The following is a 20,337-nucleotide window of genomic DNA, read 5'->3' as shown; positions in this document are numbered from 1 at the left end:
GCTAAGGATTATTGTGCTGCACTTTATTTACACCTGTCTAAAGCTTTGACATTGTGTGCACCTTGACATCTTGTGTCATAAGCTCTCAGAAATTGGTTTCTCAGATCACACCATTGGTTTCTCTAACTATCTTTCAGATCGGAGGCGATAATGGTATTTCCTCCAATTATTTAACAGTCAACAATGGTGTACAACAAGGCTCAGTCTTAAGACTCATCCTCTTTACAATCTACATAGGTAATGTAGGTCAGAGTATTCCTGATGTATACACTTCTAAGCTGATGACACAGTTGTTTATTGTCGAGTCACAACAATTGCTAAGGCTTTCTAGCTTTTGCAATTTGCTTTCAACATCATTCAGTCAGATTTGTTCCGTCTCTTCTAAACGCCAACAAAACCAAAGGGGTGCTTTTTTTCAAACAAGAAGTCAGTACCAGCAGTTCTTCCTCTGATTTTATCCTCAAATGGTGTCCCTATTAAGTTTGTTGATTCCTGCAAATATTTGGGTATTTTGGTCGACTCGCATCTATCTTTTAAGCGCCACGTGGAAAACCTAGTAAAGAAACTGAAAGTTAAACATGGGTTTCTTTTTCATAAATAGATCCTGTCTAACTCTGAATGCTAGAAAAAACCTTGCAACTGCGACTATCCTTCCCTCCATTGACTACAGTGACATTATCTACATGAACACTCGTACAAGCACTCTACAGATGTTGGACGCTGCCTATCATGGTGCGCTAAGATTCATAACTGGCTGTAATTACCGTACCCACTCCTGCACCCTGTATTCACTGGTTAACTGGTCATCATTAACTTCATGCAGACTCTCTCACTAGTACATTTTCATCTTCAAATCATTTCTTGGTTTGCTGTCTTCTTACATCTCCTACTACATGTCACTGCGTGAGTGCAGCTACAGCGTGCGCTCTGAGGAAATTATTACCTGCAGTGTTCCTTCAGTGAGGACTGAACTAGGCAAAAGGGCCTTCTCCTACTCTGCTCCTGTTTCCTGGAATATCTTGCAAAAAGATCTGAAGCTCTCGACCTTGACCTCTCTAAGTGGCTTCAAACATCTGTTAAGTTCCTGGCAAAAACCAATGCAGACATATTCCTGTTTTTAGTTTTCTACATTCACCTTACAATCTAGCTGGTTTTTTTGTTTTGTTTCCTTTTGATTGTCTTTTGGTTGCCATTTTATTTTCACTTGTTAAAAAAATCTATTTGTACGTATCTTTTATGATTATCTATTGTTGGCCTTGTAGTCCACTGTTGTCATCACTCTTTGTTAAAAATGCAGGTCTCTGTTGTAAATGAGTCCCCGGGGCTCAATGGGATTAACCTGTATAAATAAAGGTTGAATGAATGAATATTTTTGTACTAAACAATGGGCTAACTTCATGTCAAAGTAACAACAGTGAAATCCTATCCATATTCTTCCATCCATTATCTTTTACCCGCTTTTTAATTTTTGGGTCATGGAGGTCACTGGTGCTCATATCCAGCAGTCACTGTGCGAGAGGCGGGGGTACACCTGGACAGGTCGAAAGTCCATCACAGGGACAGAGACAAACGAGACAAACAACCATTCACTCTCTTGCTTACACCTAGGGACAATTTAAATTACCAGACAGCCTAACATGCATGTTTTTGGTCTGTGGGAGGAAACCGGAGTTCCTGGAGAAAACCTACATATGCACGGAGAGAACATGCAAACTCCACCCAGAATGGCCCCCTGACAGGATTAGATCCAGCGACCGTCTCGCTGAGAGGCAACAGCTCTACAAACTGTGCCACCATGACACAATATTGAAATCCCTTTTCATGTAAATATATATCATTCATTACAAATCACTCTACCCCATCTCGGAGAGGGGCAAGATGGGGTATAGAGATAGGGCAGTCGAGGCAGGACCAGAAAGTTGCGTCTCGACTCCCTGCCATTCCTGCATGTTGTGGTGTCCCTGATTGAGACACCCAATCCCTAATTGCTCCCCTAACAGCTTACATAGCTGCCCTCTGCTCCAACTGGATGTATCTCAGGCGTGATGGGTTAAATCCAGAGACTCGGTTTCATCATTGTATGTAAACGTACAATGATGACAACACGTAGCATTTATACTTGTTCATAAAGTGACACTCCTTTGACCAACAAATGAATAAATTAGGACACGAAATAACTCAAATGATAACAAGATAACAACAAAGTCCATGCTCAATAATTCAGGTATACAATCCAACATTTTTCAGTCAGGTCATATGGACAGTTTTTTTTCTTTTTTTTTTGGTGCTGAAACGTTTCGCCTTCGATCCGGAGGCTTCATCAGTCAAGGAAACTGACTAATGAACTGTTTCCTTGACTGATGAAGCCTTCCGGATCTAAGGCGAAACGTTTCAGCACAAAAAAAAAGAAACTGTCCAGATGACCTGACTGAAAATGTTGGATAACAAGATAAATACAAATGTCAAAACGAAATGGGAAAAAAGACACAAAAATAGGTTATTGGAATCAAAATTTAAAATGAAACGTTTTACAAAATAATCAAAGAAAAGCACAAAATGACAACAACAACAACAACAAAGAAAAACAGTCTTTCAGTTTTGGAGCCCTATAGTTATTATTTTCTTTTCTTTTTTTTACATAAATGATGCGTTGTACTTTGTACACCTAAACAAATCAGTGCAAAACTGTATATGAAGTCATATTGTCTGGGGAGTTACATTTAATTGTGACAGTTGTAGTTTATGGACAACAATTTTTTTAAATCTAGAAAATCCTGTCTTTTGACAGCCTGCCCACGCTTTGATGAATAAAAACAGTCTCTGTGATGAGTGCAGGTCACTAATAATCACAAGGTTATCTTCACAGAAGCTTCAGTGAGCATTTCCTGTAGGTTACTCTTTGAAACATTTGTACAGGCAATGTTACCAAGATTCCTGAAGAGGCATTTTTAAAACTCAGAGGACCCCCGGAACGTTCAAGGACTAGGCCCTAGAAATCCTTCAGAAAGAAGTTCACTAATGGTTCCAAAGACAGTTTAAGTTGTTAAAATGTTAGAAGAATGCCAGGGTCAAGTTTTTGATAGGACTGCTGTAAAAACAAGTATCTTTTGTATTGATTTAATGTCTTCTTTGAAAGTGGCATGATGACACAGTTGGTAGAGCTGTTGTCACTCAGCGAGAAGTTGGCCAGTTCAAATCCCACCCAGGGTCTTTATGGATGGAGTTTGCAGGTTCTCTCCATGAATGTGTGGGTTTTCTTTGGTTACAATACTCCAGTTTCTTCCCACAGACCAAAATCATGTATGCTAGGCTGACTGGTAACTCTAAATTGTCCCTAGGTGTGAGTGAGAGACCAATGGTAAATGGACTGTACTTATATAGTGCCTATCTATCTTATTGAGATACTCAATACGTTTTACATAATAATCTATGCCTCATTTACCCATTCAAACAGCACTCTACTAGATCTACAAAAATAATTGAACAAATCATTCTAAAGAGACTGATCAGCTTTATCACAGTCATACACTGATGGGACACACATCAATGGCAATGAGGGGTTCAGTGTCTTGCCCAGGGACACTTTGGCATGTGACTGCTGGTGGATTTGAACCCCCAACTCTTGCATTGGAGGATGACTGCTTTAACCACTCAGCCACAGCCACCTCTCAGAATGTGTCAGTAGGAGTTACAACATCCAATTCTTAAAATCCTGCTGATTTGTGCCTGTTTGTGCCATCAGGATTGTCATAACCAAGGCCCACCCTTGCTCACCTCATGCCCTTCAGTACACTGCTCCCAACCTTGACTGCTTCCCTGCAGATGATCGGTCCAGAGAGATGGCCGCCTGTTTGTTATTTTGGGTTTGGCCTGGTGGACCCCCTATGAACCAAGGTTTGACCACCAAATGCTGGCCTGTGATCTCCACCCCTATGCCTGATTCCAGGGTGGTACTCTGTCTAGGCCGGGCCAAAGATAGGAGTGGGAAGCGACTGGGAGGAGTCAGCTCCTTTAATTCTAAGTCAGTGAGCCGTTTGATGGATACAGCCATCTTTGTTTGCAGCAAAGCACTGTGGTCCTGTTTGGGGGCACCCTGTGTGTGACTTAATTATTTTGTAAAGCTTCATAAACAATTCTGGCCTCCTCATTTAGATGAATATTCATTTGTTTTGGTATAAAGTCCCTGTAATTAATGGATTCTACTTCAGTGACTGAGTTCTGATTATTAAAGGATGCATATATTAATTCAGGGGGACACTCTTCCTGGACAGGTCGCAAGACCATCACAGAACCACATATAAACAAACAAGACAAACAACCATTCACTCTCTCTTTCACACTTAGGAAGCTAGTTACCAATCAGTTTAACATGCATGTTTTTGGTCTGTAGGAAGAAACCGGAGTACCTGGAGAAAACCCACGCATGCATGGAGAGAACATGCAAACTCCACCCAGAAAGGTCCCTGGCCGGGATTTGAACTGGCGACCTTCTCACTGAGACAACAGCTTTACCAACTGTGCTACCGTGCTGCCCCCCTACAAACCATTGCAGGCCATATTTGGTAGGCTGCGCTAAATAAAGATGGCGGTATCTGCAAAAATGGCTCATAACTAGAAAAAAAGGTGGAATCCAGGTCAGGTCTCTGCCCCCGAGTCGAGTTCAAGTATCTGAGGGTCTTGTTCACAAAAGATGATAGGATGGAGTAGATGGATTGACAGATCTAAGTCTTGTCTACAGTTCAAGAGTGCATTGCTTTGGTCGATCATGATGGAAAAAAAGGGCAGAGCCCTTTGTAGAAAAAGTAAAGTTCTTGATATACTTGTCCATGCATATGCTAGTGGTCATGAGGTGTGGGTCCCGACTGAAAGTACAAGATTCTGGATACAAACGGCAGAAATGAGCTTCCTTCTTATGGTGGTAAGGTTCAGCCTTAGAGATAGAGTGAAAACCTTCATCGGAGGGGAGTTCAGAGTAGAACAGCTGCTCCTCTGCATCAAAAGGGCTCAACTGAGGTGGTTTGTACATCTGATTGAAACATCTCCCTCTGCAATTTTTGTAGGCACATCCCTCTGGGAAGCTATCCTGAGGCAGATCCAGAATTTGTAGGTGGGATTATATACGTACATCCTCTCTGGTCTGGGAACACCTTGGGATCCCCCAGAAGAAGCTGGAAAGAGGCATATCTGTGTTTCATGGAATGTTTGCTCAACAAACCAACAACGACCAAATGGAAAATAGATTTTAAAGTCAAAGTTTTGCTCTTTTTTAACTCTTAAAACCTTTTAACAGTTGTAATTAGAGTATTGAGCCAATAGCTTTAAGAAAAGTTGAACACTTGTTTTTTGTGTACCAAAGTTCATGTTCAGTAATCCAGGTACAAATCCAACAATGTTCAGTCAGATCATCTGGACGGTTTCTGTTTTGTTTTTGCTGAGACATTTCGTCCTCCATCCAAAGGGCTTCTTCAGTCTGAGGAGCCACAAAAAAAAAGCTCTACAGTGACTGGTCTGAATGACTATTGGCCAATGGCCCTCACCCCGATAGTCGCTAAATGCTTTGAAAAACTGGTCATGACTCGCATCAAAACAACCATCAACATCAACGAGGACCCTCATCAGTATGCATACCGTGAGAACCGATCAACAGAGGATGCAATCTCCTCTGTGGTCCACACTGCGCTCAACCACCTGGAGCAAAAAAACTCTTACGTCCGTATGCTCTTTGTGGACTTCACATCCGCTTTCAACACCATGATCCCCCAAACCCTGATGGACAAACTATCCACACTAGGACTAAGCCCCTCCATTTGCAACTGGGTACTAGACTTTTTAACAAACAGACCACAGTTAGTGAGGATCCACAACCTCTCCTCCTCCACCATAACCCTCAGCACTGGCTCTCCTCAGGGATGTGTGTTGAGCCCCCTCCTGTTTACTCTGCTCACGTATGATTGTGCAGCTACCCATCCAGGCTGTCACATTGTAAAGTTTGCAGATGATACAGCGGTGGTGGGATGCATCACAAACAATGATGAGTCCAGCTACAGGCAAGAGGTGGAACACCTGGAGAGCTGGTGCAAAGAGAATAACCTTCACATCAATGTGAAGAAGACAAAGGAGATGATTGTGGACTTCAGAAGGAACAAAAACACCTACACCCCCCTGAACATAAGAGGATCTGCGGTGGAAGTGGTCTCCAGCTACAAGTGCTTGGGTGTACACATGAATGACAACCTCAGCTGGAGCAACACCACCAGCCTGATCAAGAAAGCTCATCAGAGACTCTACTTCCTCAGACGGCTGAGGCGAGCTGGTCTGGGAAGCTCAGTCCTCACCTCCTTCTACAGGAGTGCAGTGGAGAGCATCCTGTGCTCGAGCATCAATGTGTGGCATGGAGGCTGCACAGCTGCAGAAAGAAAAGCTTTGCAGAGAGTGGTGAAGGCTGCACAGAAATCTGTCGGAGTCAGTCTCCCCACCATCAAAGACATCTACACCTCCAGATGCAGGAAGAGGGCCACCTGCATCATGAAGGACCCCACTCACCCAGCACACACACTTTTTGCCCCACTCCCCTCAGGAAGGAGGTTAAGGAGCATTAAGTGTAGAACCACTAGACTGAGGAACAGCTTCTTCAGACTCATGAATCTCTAACTAGAATAATCTCTGTGAAAAACCATATCATGTTGCTGCTGATCTGTTTCAATGTTGATGTGTTCATGCGTGCACATCTGCTCACAGACTCATGTTCATGATTGTGCTGATGTTCAATGTTTTATGTTATGAGTGCTTAAGTGTATATTTAGTTGATGTTTTTCTTAGTTCATTTCTTAGATGTTATTATTGTTTTTCTTATACATTTTATTGTTGGATGTAACTGGGACCTTGTGTACATAATTTCGCTCCACCACATGGACCACATGATGTGCGAATGACAATAAAGAAACTCTGACTCTGACAAACAAACTGGAATCCCACAAGCACAAAAGGCCCATAATGAGAAAAAAAGCGAGTGTTGTGCTTGTGGGATTTTAGTTTATTTGTGGCTCCTCGGACTGAAGAAGCCCTTTGGATGAAGAATAAAACATCTCAGCAAAAAAAAAAAAAAAAAAAGAGAAAAGAAAAGAAACCGTCCAGATGATGTGACTGAACATTGTTGTTTTTCGTGTGATTTTTGTAAATTAACTATTTTCAGTCTACCTCCCAATTTCTTTGTTTTTCTCATATAAATACCATCTCATTGGGTGCACAACATCAAACTTAATTAAAATCTTTTCATGTGCAAAGTTCCTGCTCACATGTAAAATAAGAAGAAAACCTGATGGTCATTTATTAAAAATATTTTATTAAAAGAAACCATATTAATCAAATTTTTTAACAAAAGTATTGCAACAAGTCCACAAAGGCAATCTCGAAAATGTATCAAAGCAATAAGAAGATACTGTATTGCACTTTTCTTGATTGTCTATAAGGCAAAAGTCTACGATTTTTAAAAACAGCATTTAAAAGTCACGTCCTGAACACCTTCTTGTTGCAAACAACTACTGTACCTCCAATCAGCAACATGTAAATATATCTGGATCAACATCGAAATTACTTTGCTTGTAAAACTTTAAACATAATGTAAAATGTGCAAATCGTTTACTCCAGCATTTGAAAATGTTTGCTCATTTCACAACAGTGTGCTTGCATGCCATCTAAAAAAAAGCATGCTTACATTCCTGACTCAATTATCTAAATTAAAAATAGAACCAGGCACACATCTCACCTGTTTTAATACAAAATTAGTCCTCTAGATTGCAGAAAAAGACATTTTCAACACGCTTTACACAGTGCCCCATAGGAATGTAAAACAACTACTTTAAACACTCTGTATTGAAATTTTAACATAAAAAATATGTTCTAGCAACAATATATTATTAAAATAATAAATATTACACCATTCTCCCATCAAGAGAAAATGCCTGCACCTTGAGGTCTTACAAAACAAAAGACTAAAACTAATCTGGAGTTTCACTGATTACTGACCTTCAAAAGTAAAAGAAGCACAGTATAAAACGTAAAGTGCTAGTATACGAGTCTGAACTTTGTTTCTCTTTAAGTTAATTATTTGGCCTTCAGAAAATACTTCCTGTAAAAAGCAGCTGTTTGTTGAATCTCAGTTTGCACACTGAGATTTGATGTGTTTCGTGACATCAATGTAGTCCCTGAATCTTTGATGCGACCATAAACAGACCCTGTTACACAGGGCTGCCATCACAGTGTTTCTTCCACATCATGACAGGATTGGGGAAATTGTGTCTGTCTGTGTGTTTATTACAATTCACATCCTTAACTGCATATTTTCTCCCCACAGCAATCAGCTCCAGTGTGTTTTATTATATCAGCTTTGGTTTTCGGATGCTTCGATCATGGATCGAAATCTGGAGTTTTCTTCTGCCAGCAAGGCTGCAGGAGAGTCGAACTCCAAAATCTACGAGAAGGAAAAGGAGAAAGCTAAATCAGAATCAGCACTTTATATCTGGACATATTATTACTTCCATGTGGCAATATACACCGTATATATATTTAAAAAAAAAACTTTTGATATATTGAAAACACTGCCTCAGACCATTTAGTTAAACACAAGTTTACATTGTATAATTCAAATTAAAGACTATATACAGCATGAATTTGACTCTGCCTTTCAGACTCAAAGATTGAGACATTTGTGATTTGTATAGAAGGGACAGTCAGGCCCAGTGATCCTTTTAAACAAAATTAAAGACAAAAATTGAAAGTGAGACCATCAAACAAGAGGAAGTAGGGTTTAAATCATCCTGTAAGAAACATTAGATCGTTCAGAGCTTTTTGCTAAAAACGTCAAATAAATTGTTTACACTTGTTTTCTTTTACGCGGGTAGCTGTGACTGAGTGGTTAGAGCAGTCGTCCTCCAATGGGAGAGTTGGGGGTTTGAATCCACCAGCAGTCACATGCTGAAGTGTCCCTGGCCAAGACACTGAATCCCTCATTGCGTCCGATGTGTTTCCCATGGGTGTATGAATGTGATAAAGCTCTGATTATTCTTTGTATAGATCTAGTAGAGTGCTGTATGAATGGGTAAACGAGGGCATAGATTGTGTTGTAAAGCGCTTTGAGTATTGTGATAAGATAGAAAAGCGCTATATTACAGTCCATTTACCATTTACACATGTGTAGAAACTTAGGCCCAGTTCACAGCTGATGCTTTAATGCATCATTAGTGACGGATTGTATTAGAGGAGTGATAAATACAGGTTTGAACTAGGCCTGCCACGATAACAAATTTTGCTGGGCGATTAATTGTCTCAGAAATTATTGCGATAAACGATAATATTGTTTGAAATTTGACAATAATTAGTAATTAATGTCAAATTTAAGAAGAAATGTTGGTTAATTTGTTTTGCATGTAGTACATTTTTTCCAACCACCGGATGACAGTATAAGACTGTTTGAACTGAAGGATGGATAGTGAGGGAGCGAGCAGAGTGTCCTATTAAGAAAAATGGGAGGGAGGCCCCTTGACATGACATGGGCTGTCACTCCTTGCTTTATTCGGTTCTCAAAATGGCAGATGCTCTGTGTTGTTTGAGCTCTTTAACATAGCATTTTTAACACAAAGCTTTCATAAAAAAAAATAAAAAAAAATCAGTAAACAAGTTCTCAGCTTCTTTTTGCAGTGAAAAACAAGTTTTTACACAAAGGCACGGGCTTCAAGCATGAATTTTGGAGCTTCGACAAGACAGAGGTTTTTTTCTCGAGGTTGGCCTGTTAGCTTAGTTCGTAGCTTAGCTTCTCAGCTTAGCTGCTTTTGACGATCCAAAAAACGCGATTTTGGAAGAATAAAACAAATTTTAAAGAGAAAAGAGAAAGGGAGTGGTCAGTGAAGAGCGCCGGAGTTGAGCTTTTTGTCATCCAGTGTCTTCAGCAAAAAGAGAGAGACGAAGAAACAATAAAGCCGATAAATGAAAATGAGGTCGATAATTTTAATTTATCATGCGATTAAGTGATTAATTGATTTATTGTTTATTGTGACAGGCCTAGTCTGAACGGCCTCAACATGCATTGAAAATGTTTTTACTCAGACCACTTTCAGTGGTGGTTTGGACTCCTTTATTGTGCCTTTATTTGGTGATGGACACACTATCCATCTTGGGCCTCACTGTAGGACTACCTAATGAACTCAGGTGACCACACAAGCAGCAGGATGCACATCCTTGGGTTCAAATAAAAAAGTGGTAACTAAAGATAATTAAATGATAATTTTTTGCTGAAAATACACAATTTTTTAAAATCTTTTTTTTTGGCTAAGAGTAAACAATTTATCAAAAGCTTTCTCAATAAAAATGAGTAGATTATGGGAACTTTGAAATCCTTCAGCAGAGTGAAAAGGGAGAACTAGTAATCCTTTGTGTGGATTTCATGTTCTCTATTCACAAGCTGTTCTGAAACAACCAACTCCATGCAACCAGTTTATACCAGAGGAAGTTTCAACTTGTGTATAAGTTTCAACCAGCAGACATGATGCATTTATACACACCTGGCCATTGTCGAGGACCATGATCCTGCTGCAGCTCATCACAGTGTTGAGACGATGTGCGATGATGAGAGTGGTGCAGGTACCAAACTCACAGCGAATGGTGTCCTGGATGAGCCGGTCCGTCTCTGTGTCGATGGCTGCTGTTGCCTCGTCCAAAATAAGAATCTAAAACAAAAAAATCATGATGTTTGGTCTAATTAATGCAAAGCGCTATTGTAATAACTGTCTCCAGCTGTTCATTCTTTATCGTCTTTGATGCAGTTAAGATGATCAACACTAGGTGGGAGTGGTATCCCATTCAGAAGGAAATGCAAGCTTATTTTCTCATTAACAGAATGTGAAGAGATTACCCGTTCCAAAACAATAGGACAAGTTTGAAAAGCAAATATAAGATGGCAGCATCATGCAATCATCACCTTGCTGTTCCTCAGGAGTGCTCTGGCCACACAGAGCAGCTGCCGTTCTCCCACTGAGAAGTTCTCTCCGTTCTCTGTCACCTCTGAGTGGAGTGAATGAGGCAGCTGGCTGACCTGAGGAGGAACATACAGAGCTGTGAGGACTCACATTGCACTAATTAAAAGTATAATGTATTGTCTAATCACCATACTGCTTACCATTTCTTTAATATGCGTTTTCTCAAGAGCTTCCCAAATCTGCAAATCAGAGTATTGGTCCCACGGGTCCAAATTGCTCCTGTTGGAACATAAACCATAATCTTGATATTTATCAATGGGATGAAATACTCCACATAAATACAACACATGGTATTCTGCAGACCTCAACTATCAATGACAAAGTTAATTTTCCAAAAGGTAGCTTACATGCTTTATAATACATCATATAATTTACTTTGTACATTTATAGACTTGTATTTGTTTAACCAAACAAAAAATTACAAGTTTCAAATAAAACAACTCTAAGCACATCAATGCAAACTGTTGTGTAACCTCTTTGTGAATGGATTAATAAACAGTTCTTTTCTCAGTAATTTAAAATAGCTGAATTCTCAATATATATGCAACTCTTCACTCCATACATCACAACCTCTGTCAAAACAGCTAATCGACAGGGATTTTCGTTCCATAATTTTAAGTTGTTACTGTAAAGATTTTTTTTTTAATTTAGTTTTTTACAAAAGAAGACTTCATAAATTGGACACTATGAAGTAACGTATATATCAACAAAGCATTAAACACATATTAGATATGATATAAAATAGAATTGTTTTCATTATACCCACGCAACTTGCTTTTAACATCCCCTATATTTGCAGGTTCACATTTAGCTTTTTTCTCTCCTTTTCCTCATGCTGGGCTTATCTATTGTTTAGGTTTTTGCTCCACAGCTTGAATTTCCAGATGGAAAAAGAAAATAAATAAAATGTACAAAAAGACATCAAATGCCTAGCTTAAACTAAGAAGGTAAGCTAAGTCACTAAAATGATGAATGATGTGTGTATAATGTGTCTATACAGGATTACAATGTCAGTGACTAAACCTAAAGAAACGTATTCCAGTCATTTTTGATGGGAGAAAATAGAAACACATATTGCAGTCTCTAAAAAGATACATCTCCATTTGCAGAAACTAGTTGTCATCTGTATGAACACCCATAAAAACCTCCTGAGTGCAAAGCTAATGCTAATTTTCCTGATACCTTATTTGCTATGCAAACAATTGTATTATACACTTTTCTATTTTCACTGAATGATTTATCAGTCCAGAACAAATTTTGTAAAGCAGAACAATGCATTAGTCTCAAGTCTTGGTGGTGAAAGTAATTATAATTGGATTACCTGATGGTGCCGATGAAAAGTACAGGCTCTTGAGGAATGATGGCTAGCTTGCTCCGCAGGTCATCCAGGCCAATCTGAGCAATATTGATCCCGTCAATGATTATAGAGCCTGCACTCAGCTCCACCAGCCTGAACAGGGCTGCAGCCAGAGACGACTTCCCTGCAAACACAAACAGAAAAAAGATGCTGCGCTAACAAATGTGGACATGGGGCAACAGAGATTTAAATGGAAGTTGAAACGCTGCTGGCATTCTGGAGCAGAGAAGGTCAGCTGTACCTGATCCGGTGCGTCCTACAATGCCGATGGTCTCTTCAGGAAGAATAGTGAAAGATAGGCTCTTAAGCACCAGTGGCAGATCATCTCGATAACGCATGTTCACATCCTGGAAGGTGATCTCTCCCTGCTGAGGCCAGGAGGGGGCAGGAGCAGCAGCCTCAGGACTGTGTCGGGGTGCTTCACTGTCAAGACTCTGAGATAAGGCAAGGAGATTGTATCTGGTTTTAATCTCTGAATATCTGAAGAGGAGAAAGCACCTGAACTGAGTTTTAGTGATTTTTACTTTGCACTTGGTAGTAAAAAGTTGACTTGATATTTGTATCATTGTGGTTTAGGCCTGTCATACTCAGGAGTCTGTTAGATCTCACACAGAGTTTCACCGTCACAAACACACATCAAACACAATCTACACCTACCTTAATGTAATAATTTATCCTTTCAACTGAGGTGAACCGAGCTTCAGTCTCAGTGAGTAGCCGCACTGTAAACTGAAACAAGCCGGTCAACTGAAAGTGAAAGACAAGCAGAGAGTTAAAAGGTCAATGATTAACACTGCCGCACCAATTACTTTGAAGCACTGGCTCTTTAGGCATCAGGAAATTGAGCAGTAAACAGATTCAATGGCAAGCCTCCTTCACAATCTTGCTAAATGATCCCAATTATATGTCTTGATTGGCAGCTCTGTGTTGATTACAACATGAGCTAAAACCCTGACAATTACAAAAACAATCATCAGACAAATATACTCATGACATGCTGTGGAAATGTCATTCAGAGCAGCAGAAAACTGGGTTAAAAACTGTGTTTTATAAAAAGTAGGAGCGCTCACTGTTGGCTACTTCTTAACTTGGAGATAAAAGCTGAAGTGCAGCTCAGTAAGCCATATCAGGTCTCTCATGTAAATGAGTCTTCGAGGCTCAATAGGATTAACCTGTCTAAATAAAGGTTGAATGAATATCAAAGAAGCTGAATTGGGCTAAAATCTAAACCGAAACAAAAAGAAACCGTTCATGGGACTTAAACCTGACTAAAACTTCCAGGTTGAATTCAATTCAAAAATACTTTATTAATCCCAAAGGGAAATTAATTGTTGTAGCTCATCTTGGTTTCATTAGAGTTGTTCTAGATGTTGATGGCTTTGGGTAAGAAGGATCTCTTGTAGCAGTCCGTCCCACAACAGATCAGAAGAAACTGGAAACAGATGTCGATCTGTCCATCCAGACCCAACAGATCTCTTGGTCCTCTTGGACCTTCAGGACTGCCTGAATGCTAGGCAGAACTCCTCCCAGAGTGATGGCCATTTCTCCCAGCAGCCTGCTGAGACCCTCATTGGTGCAGACTTAACGACAGGTGCCGGGGGACGATTTGGGTCCTCCCGCTGTCATGAGCCGCGTTTCCCGCTACCTCCAAGATTTCGGCGGTCAGGCACTCGAGCACCACTTCCAGGTAGACGGTAATACATCTACGGCACCTCCTTTTCAACTCATTTGGGATTTGGGGCTGTATCAGCAGCTCCCAGTTGTAGAAAACCACCTTGTTGTCATGGTTACACATCATAACAAATGTCCAAAAATAAAAAAGGTTTCAGTAAAAATTCTTCCAGCGGCACAGTATCTGATACCAGAGGAAGTAATCATCTGAAAAAAGCAATTTGCATCCAGAAAAAAGAGGAATTAAAGTTTTCAAAAGCAAAATCTTAGAATGAAAGTAAGAGAGGTACTCCAACATGCAGCCACCTTGAGCAGTGCTATTCTGGAACCCCTTCTGGATTAACCCCTTAATCTGTATTCTTTTCTTCCATGGGGTGCTTGGCTATTTTACAAAATTCAAGCTGGACTATTAAAAACGTTATGTACCTTGTTAGGTCGCATGTGCAGAGGCAAAATTATGATAAAACTTTGATGTGCTATTTTAATCTAGAACATATCTGGGACAGAGCTATGCTGCTTCTGTTTGGTCAGTACGAAACAGCAGTTTAACAAAATGAGCCTTCATGTGGTGAAGTGGGATATTTTCTGTGGGAAATGAGATACCCAGAAAACCTCACCTGATCACGTCTAAAATGATCTGGTCCAGAAAGAAAGTCTAGAAATTGTGCTTTCTTTCCGACTAAGCTAGACCATGGCAGAAATCTCAGAAATTCATAAAAAGAGCATTTTTTAAGCTTATTTAGCGATTTCTTTTAGAAAAGAAAAAAAAATGACAGTCTTACTTTGACCTGAATTTATCTAAGAAACAGGGTAAATAATTTTCAAAGCTTCAGCTGCAGAAAAAGAAACACATTTGAGTCTTTCAGATGACTATGGCTGTGCACTTCCTGTGCCTGTACACATTTGTTTACAAACCTGCACTGCATACGATATGGCCAGGCCTGCATAGGCTGGAGGTATCTGATTTTGCATGAAGACAATGAGAAGTGCCACAGCAGTGATAAGAGAGATGCTGATGAGATCCAGGCGGATAGCCAGCCAACGTATAGCACAGCTGAAGAGGTAGTTGGTGGCCTGGTTGGTGTCCAGCAGCTCCTTATATCTTGAGAAAAGAAAAGAAAAATGATTCAACTCAGAAATACGGTAAACACATTTTGGATGGGCAAAAGCAAGCAAAGAGGAGACTTGCTGGCATGATATCTGACATTTTTGATGGTCTGAGAAGCAAACTGAGTCACTACAAGGGGAGCTAAGATGAATTTATAGTTTAATGATATCTGTCACTGACAGATAACACCGTATTCACCTTTGGAGGAAGCTGTGCCCTTTTCCATAAGCATGGATGGTGGAAAGTCCCTGCAGACTGCTGGTTATATGAGAGGTGAATGGTGACTGGCTGATGTTCTCCAGGCGCTTTAGCTCACGAATAAAAACTCTGAAAATAGACATCAACAACTTTTATGGTAAAGATGTAAATTCTCACAATTTTCGGAATAATAGGTAGTTGAATTCAGATGATTACAAAAAGTATTGTGCTTTTCTGCTTGTTTTAAAGTTCATGCTCCAGGTACAAAAAATCCAACATTGTTCAGTCAGGTCATCTGGACAGTTTCTTTTTTTGTTGAGATGTTTCGTCCTTCATCCAAAGGACTTCATCACTCCGAGGAGCCACAAACAAACTCAGTCGCACAAGCAGCACACTCCCATAGTGGACCAACCAGTTTCCTTATGATAAGATCGTTTCTGGGGCCTGCCCCCCCCCCCCCGGTCAACTCCTCTGAAAGGACAAAATGTCTCAACAACAAAAAAGAAGAAACCATCCAGATGATCTGACTGAACGATGTTGGATTTTCTATCTAGATTACTGAGCATGAACTTTGATGTTTTGAACCACTTTGGATATGGCTGCCTCAGAGAAGTTGACGGGGTAGAGGGTGGGCCCCAGAAACCATCATCACCAGCAAACTGGTTGGTCCACTATGTGAGTGTGCTGAAGTTTGTGGCTCCTCGGACTGATGAAGTCCTTTGGATGAAGGACGAAACGTCTCAACATAAAAAGAAACTGCGCAGATGACCTGATTGAACTTTGTTGGATTTTCTGCTTGTTGTGAAAACCCACTTCAGTCAAGTCTGAAACACTTCAGAAGTGTTGGCTTCATTTGAATAAAAATGGGAGATTAGAGTTTTAAAATACTTTGCTGTATTTGTAGAGCTATTTGAAATATCTTATAAGACACTGGAAACCATAAAAAGCAAAGTAAAGTATAAAAAAGGCAGAGTTTTCAAATCCTGCATAAAACGTGAAGCATAGCTTTGAAATATCTGGGAGGGAACATCTAAATACCAAAACAGTTGAGGTGAGGCAATGAGAAATGCGTGAACAAAGGAATGGAAACTGCTTGAGCGCTAATGATGCTGCCGCAGACAGGTAATGATGAGACGATGCACAGAGAAGGATACGCTCTACAACACAGCATCCATTTTCCAGATTCCACCACAGATGACTGTGAAATACTACAAGCAATGGTCACAACAAAGAGACAAACACTTGGTAGTCGAACGAGCTGTTGACAAGAAAGCACGAGGAGGACGAAGTCTACTTTTAGCTGCCAAGGCAGAGTGATGGGAATTAGAAGTCTCTCATGAATCATTTGGGTTTCCTCATAAAAGCTGTGAGGAGATGAGGAAAGAACATGACACTTCCTTGCTTCCAGGCAGCAATGCACACAAACATGTTTATGCCCTGGGCACTTTCATTTTAGAATTCTATAAAAGCAGCTTTAAAAAGTGGGTAATTTCTACGGGAGCGCCACTTTTGCATAGCGTCTGTGCATATCCTGGTATGCTGCGACTTTTGAACAACATTGCTAAGGGGTTATCACAACTTTTCATTAACCATTTGGGATCATCTTTTCCTTCCAGTTCAGATCTCCTGTTTATGCTCTCAAAGTTGAACTGAAATTCCACTTGCAATTGATTGCCTGCGAAAGAAGATGCTTTGCAATTAAAATAATATCTAAAGAGACGGGCAGGAGTCGGATCTAGTTAAAGAAATTATGGGTTTGAATTTATGCGATGACAAGATATTAAGTAATGAATGGAGAAAAGGAGGAAAAGATGTAAGCTTCATCAAACTCCGCCAAGGCGGAAACCGTCTAAATATATTTCTTATTTCTTCATCTGATGCAAGGTTATGAAAATCACAAAGCTTGCTTATTGTAAATATTTCATATATGAAACTTGCTTTTCTAAATTCAGCACAACATCGAGACAGAGGGAAGTGTTTTTTCGTGATCTCTCAGAGAGAGGAAATAACATGATCCTGTGGTTATTTCCCACGACACCCGTGAGCTGATGCTCTGCTGGTTGGATTCACCTTTATTGTAAAAACATAAATAATGACTAAAGCAGAGTCATTCAGGGCTCTCCTGCAAAATTGATCACTAAACAGAGGGTGGGACAAACAAAATCAGAAGCCATCAAATCTCCACTCATCTGCAAACAAAACTATTTACCTTCAGTTTATTTTTAATCAGCGTTTATAATGAGTTCAGCTTGACAAACCTAGTTTACATTCACACTGTAGCAGAAGGTGTTGCACTGGTATTCCACAGCCCAAGAGAGTTTGGTTTTGTAAAATAAAAATGTACACTCAGGAGCAGATTCAGAGAGGAAAAAAAAAACAAAAAAACAACTAAATTATGAAGCTCTGCTTTGATTTTCAAGTACTCATTTTTTCCATCCTGATATTCCTAAGTGTAATCACTGTCACCAAAACAGCTGGAATTAAAAAAATGCAGCTGTTAGTGAAGAAAAACAAACAAACAACCAATAACATTGCCAACTCTATTGCAGGGCTATTCAACTGATGACCCGGGGGCCAAATCAGGCCCATGGGTGAGCTCAGTTCGGCTCACCAATGGGTTAGTTTTTAAATAAAACTAGATTTTAAACCATAAAACAAACTTACTTAATGAAAATAACTGCTGGATGTCTGGCCCCTGAGTTCTCAGCTTACAGAAACTGTGACCCTCTGAGCAATTAGTTGAATAGCCCTGCTCTATAGTGTGTACCAGTAGCTATTACAATAAGACAGATAGAGGTCTGACCTGGAGACTCGATTAACAACGAAGAGGAAGACACCCATAGGCAGGACTGAAATCAAGAACCAAGGGAAGATCATGCCAACCATCCCCAAGCAAAACAGCACCAGAGTCAGATTCTGCAGCAGCATTTCAGCTTGCATGGACAGTCGCACATCCACTGTGGAGAAGACAAATAAACCACGTCAGATACAACGTAGAAAAAAAAAAAAATCACAGTCTGAACAATTGAGAAGAAATTTGTTGTCAAAATGAGTTGAACAGACGACAGCGACAAAAAGTAAAAGTACTGTTTTTTGTCACAGTTGAGATTTCTGTAGAAATTAGTCTATCAAGACGTCATCTAGTGACATCTAGACATCGAGTGGCGTAACAGGTGGTGCTTTCCAGCTCTGACTGCACCAGTCAGAGCCAAAAAGCACTACAGAGGGTGATACAAACAGCAGAGGGCATCACTGGTAGCAGTCTCCACATCATCCAGGACATCTACCACAGCCGATGTCTGCGTAAAGCCCGCAGCATCATGAAGGACCACACCCACCCAGCACAAGGACACTTCCATCTACTACCCTCAAGCAGACGATACAGGAGTCTGTCATCATGTACAAAAAGACTTGAGGACAGCCATTATCCACAAGCTGTCAGATTACTGAACTTTCAATAAATAACACTGAACAACTGGCAATAACTTTGCACCAAGCCATCTGTGACAACTAATATGACCAATATTAGCTTGTGCAGCTAATATGTTTATTGCTGCTGCACTATGTGGCTGTATCATGTATGTCACTACCTTACCATCATAATTCAATCTCACTGTTACTCACTACCTGTGCAGTAACCTGTCACACAACCTGTGTAGTTTATGTTAGTTATGTGCAATATATGTATATCATGCACATTTTAGCTTATATAACTACCTTAAAATACTTTTTCATACAAATTCATCCTACCTGCACCATTATATTCTACCATGTTGTTGTTTACTATCTCTCTTTAGGACCTTGTAAATATTATAATTACTTTTTCACTTTTTGGTAATTAATTTTTGTACCCTTATTGCATGCTTTAGTATTTCTTGTTTGTTTGTTCTTTGTTATTGTTAGCGAGTCAAATGGTTTCTTCTCATCCTGAATATTTCATTGTACCGTTAACTTTGTGTTAACCTGCATGACAAATAAACAGAACTTGAACTTGACTATATCAACTAAAATAGCATATAATCTTCATATTCTACCTTTAAAGCAACATTTTCTAAAAGGTATGTCTTCAGAAATAATCTTTTTAATTTCCTTTCAAATTGACCATTTTTCTCGGTCAGCTGCTGCAGAACCTGGAAATCCCTTCATATGATGATTGGCGTCATTGTAAAGTTGGGGATTTCTCTTTTTAAATAAAGGACAGAAATACCCAATGGCATTATTTCTAGACCAATAAAAATCAAGATTTCGAACTGGCAGTCTCATAAACACAAGCTTGTTGCCAGGCCAGGTGATAAATAGTCACATTTTGACCAACTATAACTAATTCTGAAGCATTCAAGAGAGATATATTTAGGCCTGTCACGATAAACAATAAATCAATTAATCGCATGATAAATGAAAATTATCGACCTCATTTTCATTTATCGGCTTTATCGTTTCTTCGTGTCACTCTTTCTACCGAAGACAGTGGATGACCAAAGGTTCAACTCTGGTGCTCTTCACTGACTCCTCCCTTTCTCTTTTCTCTTTAAAATCCGTTTTAACTATAAAAAAAATCACATTTTTGGATCGTTAAAAGCAACTAAGCTGAGAAGCTAAACTAAAAGCTAAGCTAACAGGCCATCCTCAGGAAAAATATGTCTTGTCGAAGCTCCAAAATTCACGGTTGAAACTCGTGCCTTTGTGTAAAAAGTTGTTTTTCTCTGCAAAAAGAAGCTGAGAACTTGTTTACCGATTTTTTTAAATTAAAAGCTTTGTGTGAAAAATGCTATGCTAAAGAGCTCAAACCACATCGAGCGTCCACCATTTTGTGAACCGAAAAACAGGAAAGAGAGACAGCCCATGTCACTTCAAGGGGCCTCCCTCCCATTTTTCTTAAAGAGACACGCTGCTCGCTCCCTCACTATCCATCTGTAGGTTCAAACACTTATACTACCATCCGGTGGTCAAACAGGTACTACATTAAAAATAAA

At 39.8% G+C, this 20,337-nt stretch overlaps 1 protein-coding gene across 1 annotated transcript in view; it reads right to left on the bottom strand.

The window, feature by feature from the left end:
* Nucleotides 1-8,269: 8,269 nt before the first annotated feature.
* wu:fb13g09 (multidrug resistance-associated protein 5) overlaps nt 8,270-20,337 on the bottom strand; it is a 39,805-nt gene continuing 27,737 nt past the window's right edge. Inside the window, exons 20-29 of the mRNA XM_037675200.1 lie at nt 18,168-18,321; nt 15,365-15,493; nt 14,974-15,160; nt 13,045-13,134; nt 12,629-12,821; nt 12,352-12,511; nt 11,171-11,249; nt 10,973-11,086; nt 10,557-10,721; nt 8,270-8,470 (exon numbers count right to left, since the gene is read on the bottom strand). Coding sequence (XP_037531128.1) covers nt 8,381-8,470; nt 10,557-10,721; nt 10,973-11,086; nt 11,171-11,249; nt 12,352-12,511; nt 12,629-12,821; nt 13,045-13,134; nt 14,974-15,160; nt 15,365-15,493; nt 18,168-18,321 — 1,361 coding nt within the window. The 3' untranslated portion in view covers nt 8,270-8,380. The remainder of the gene's footprint in view (nt 8,471-10,556; nt 10,722-10,972; nt 11,087-11,170; nt 11,250-12,351; nt 12,512-12,628; nt 12,822-13,044; nt 13,135-14,973; nt 15,161-15,364; nt 15,494-18,167; nt 18,322-20,337) is intronic.

Source organism: Nematolebias whitei, chromosome 4, assembly GCF_014905685.2.
Source record: "Nematolebias whitei isolate Nwh7 chromosome 4, NemWhi1, whole genome shotgun sequence".
Taxonomy (NCBI): domain Eukaryota; kingdom Metazoa; phylum Chordata; class Actinopteri; order Cyprinodontiformes; family Rivulidae; genus Nematolebias; species Nematolebias whitei.
This window is presented reverse-complemented; position numbering and strand designations above follow the sequence as displayed.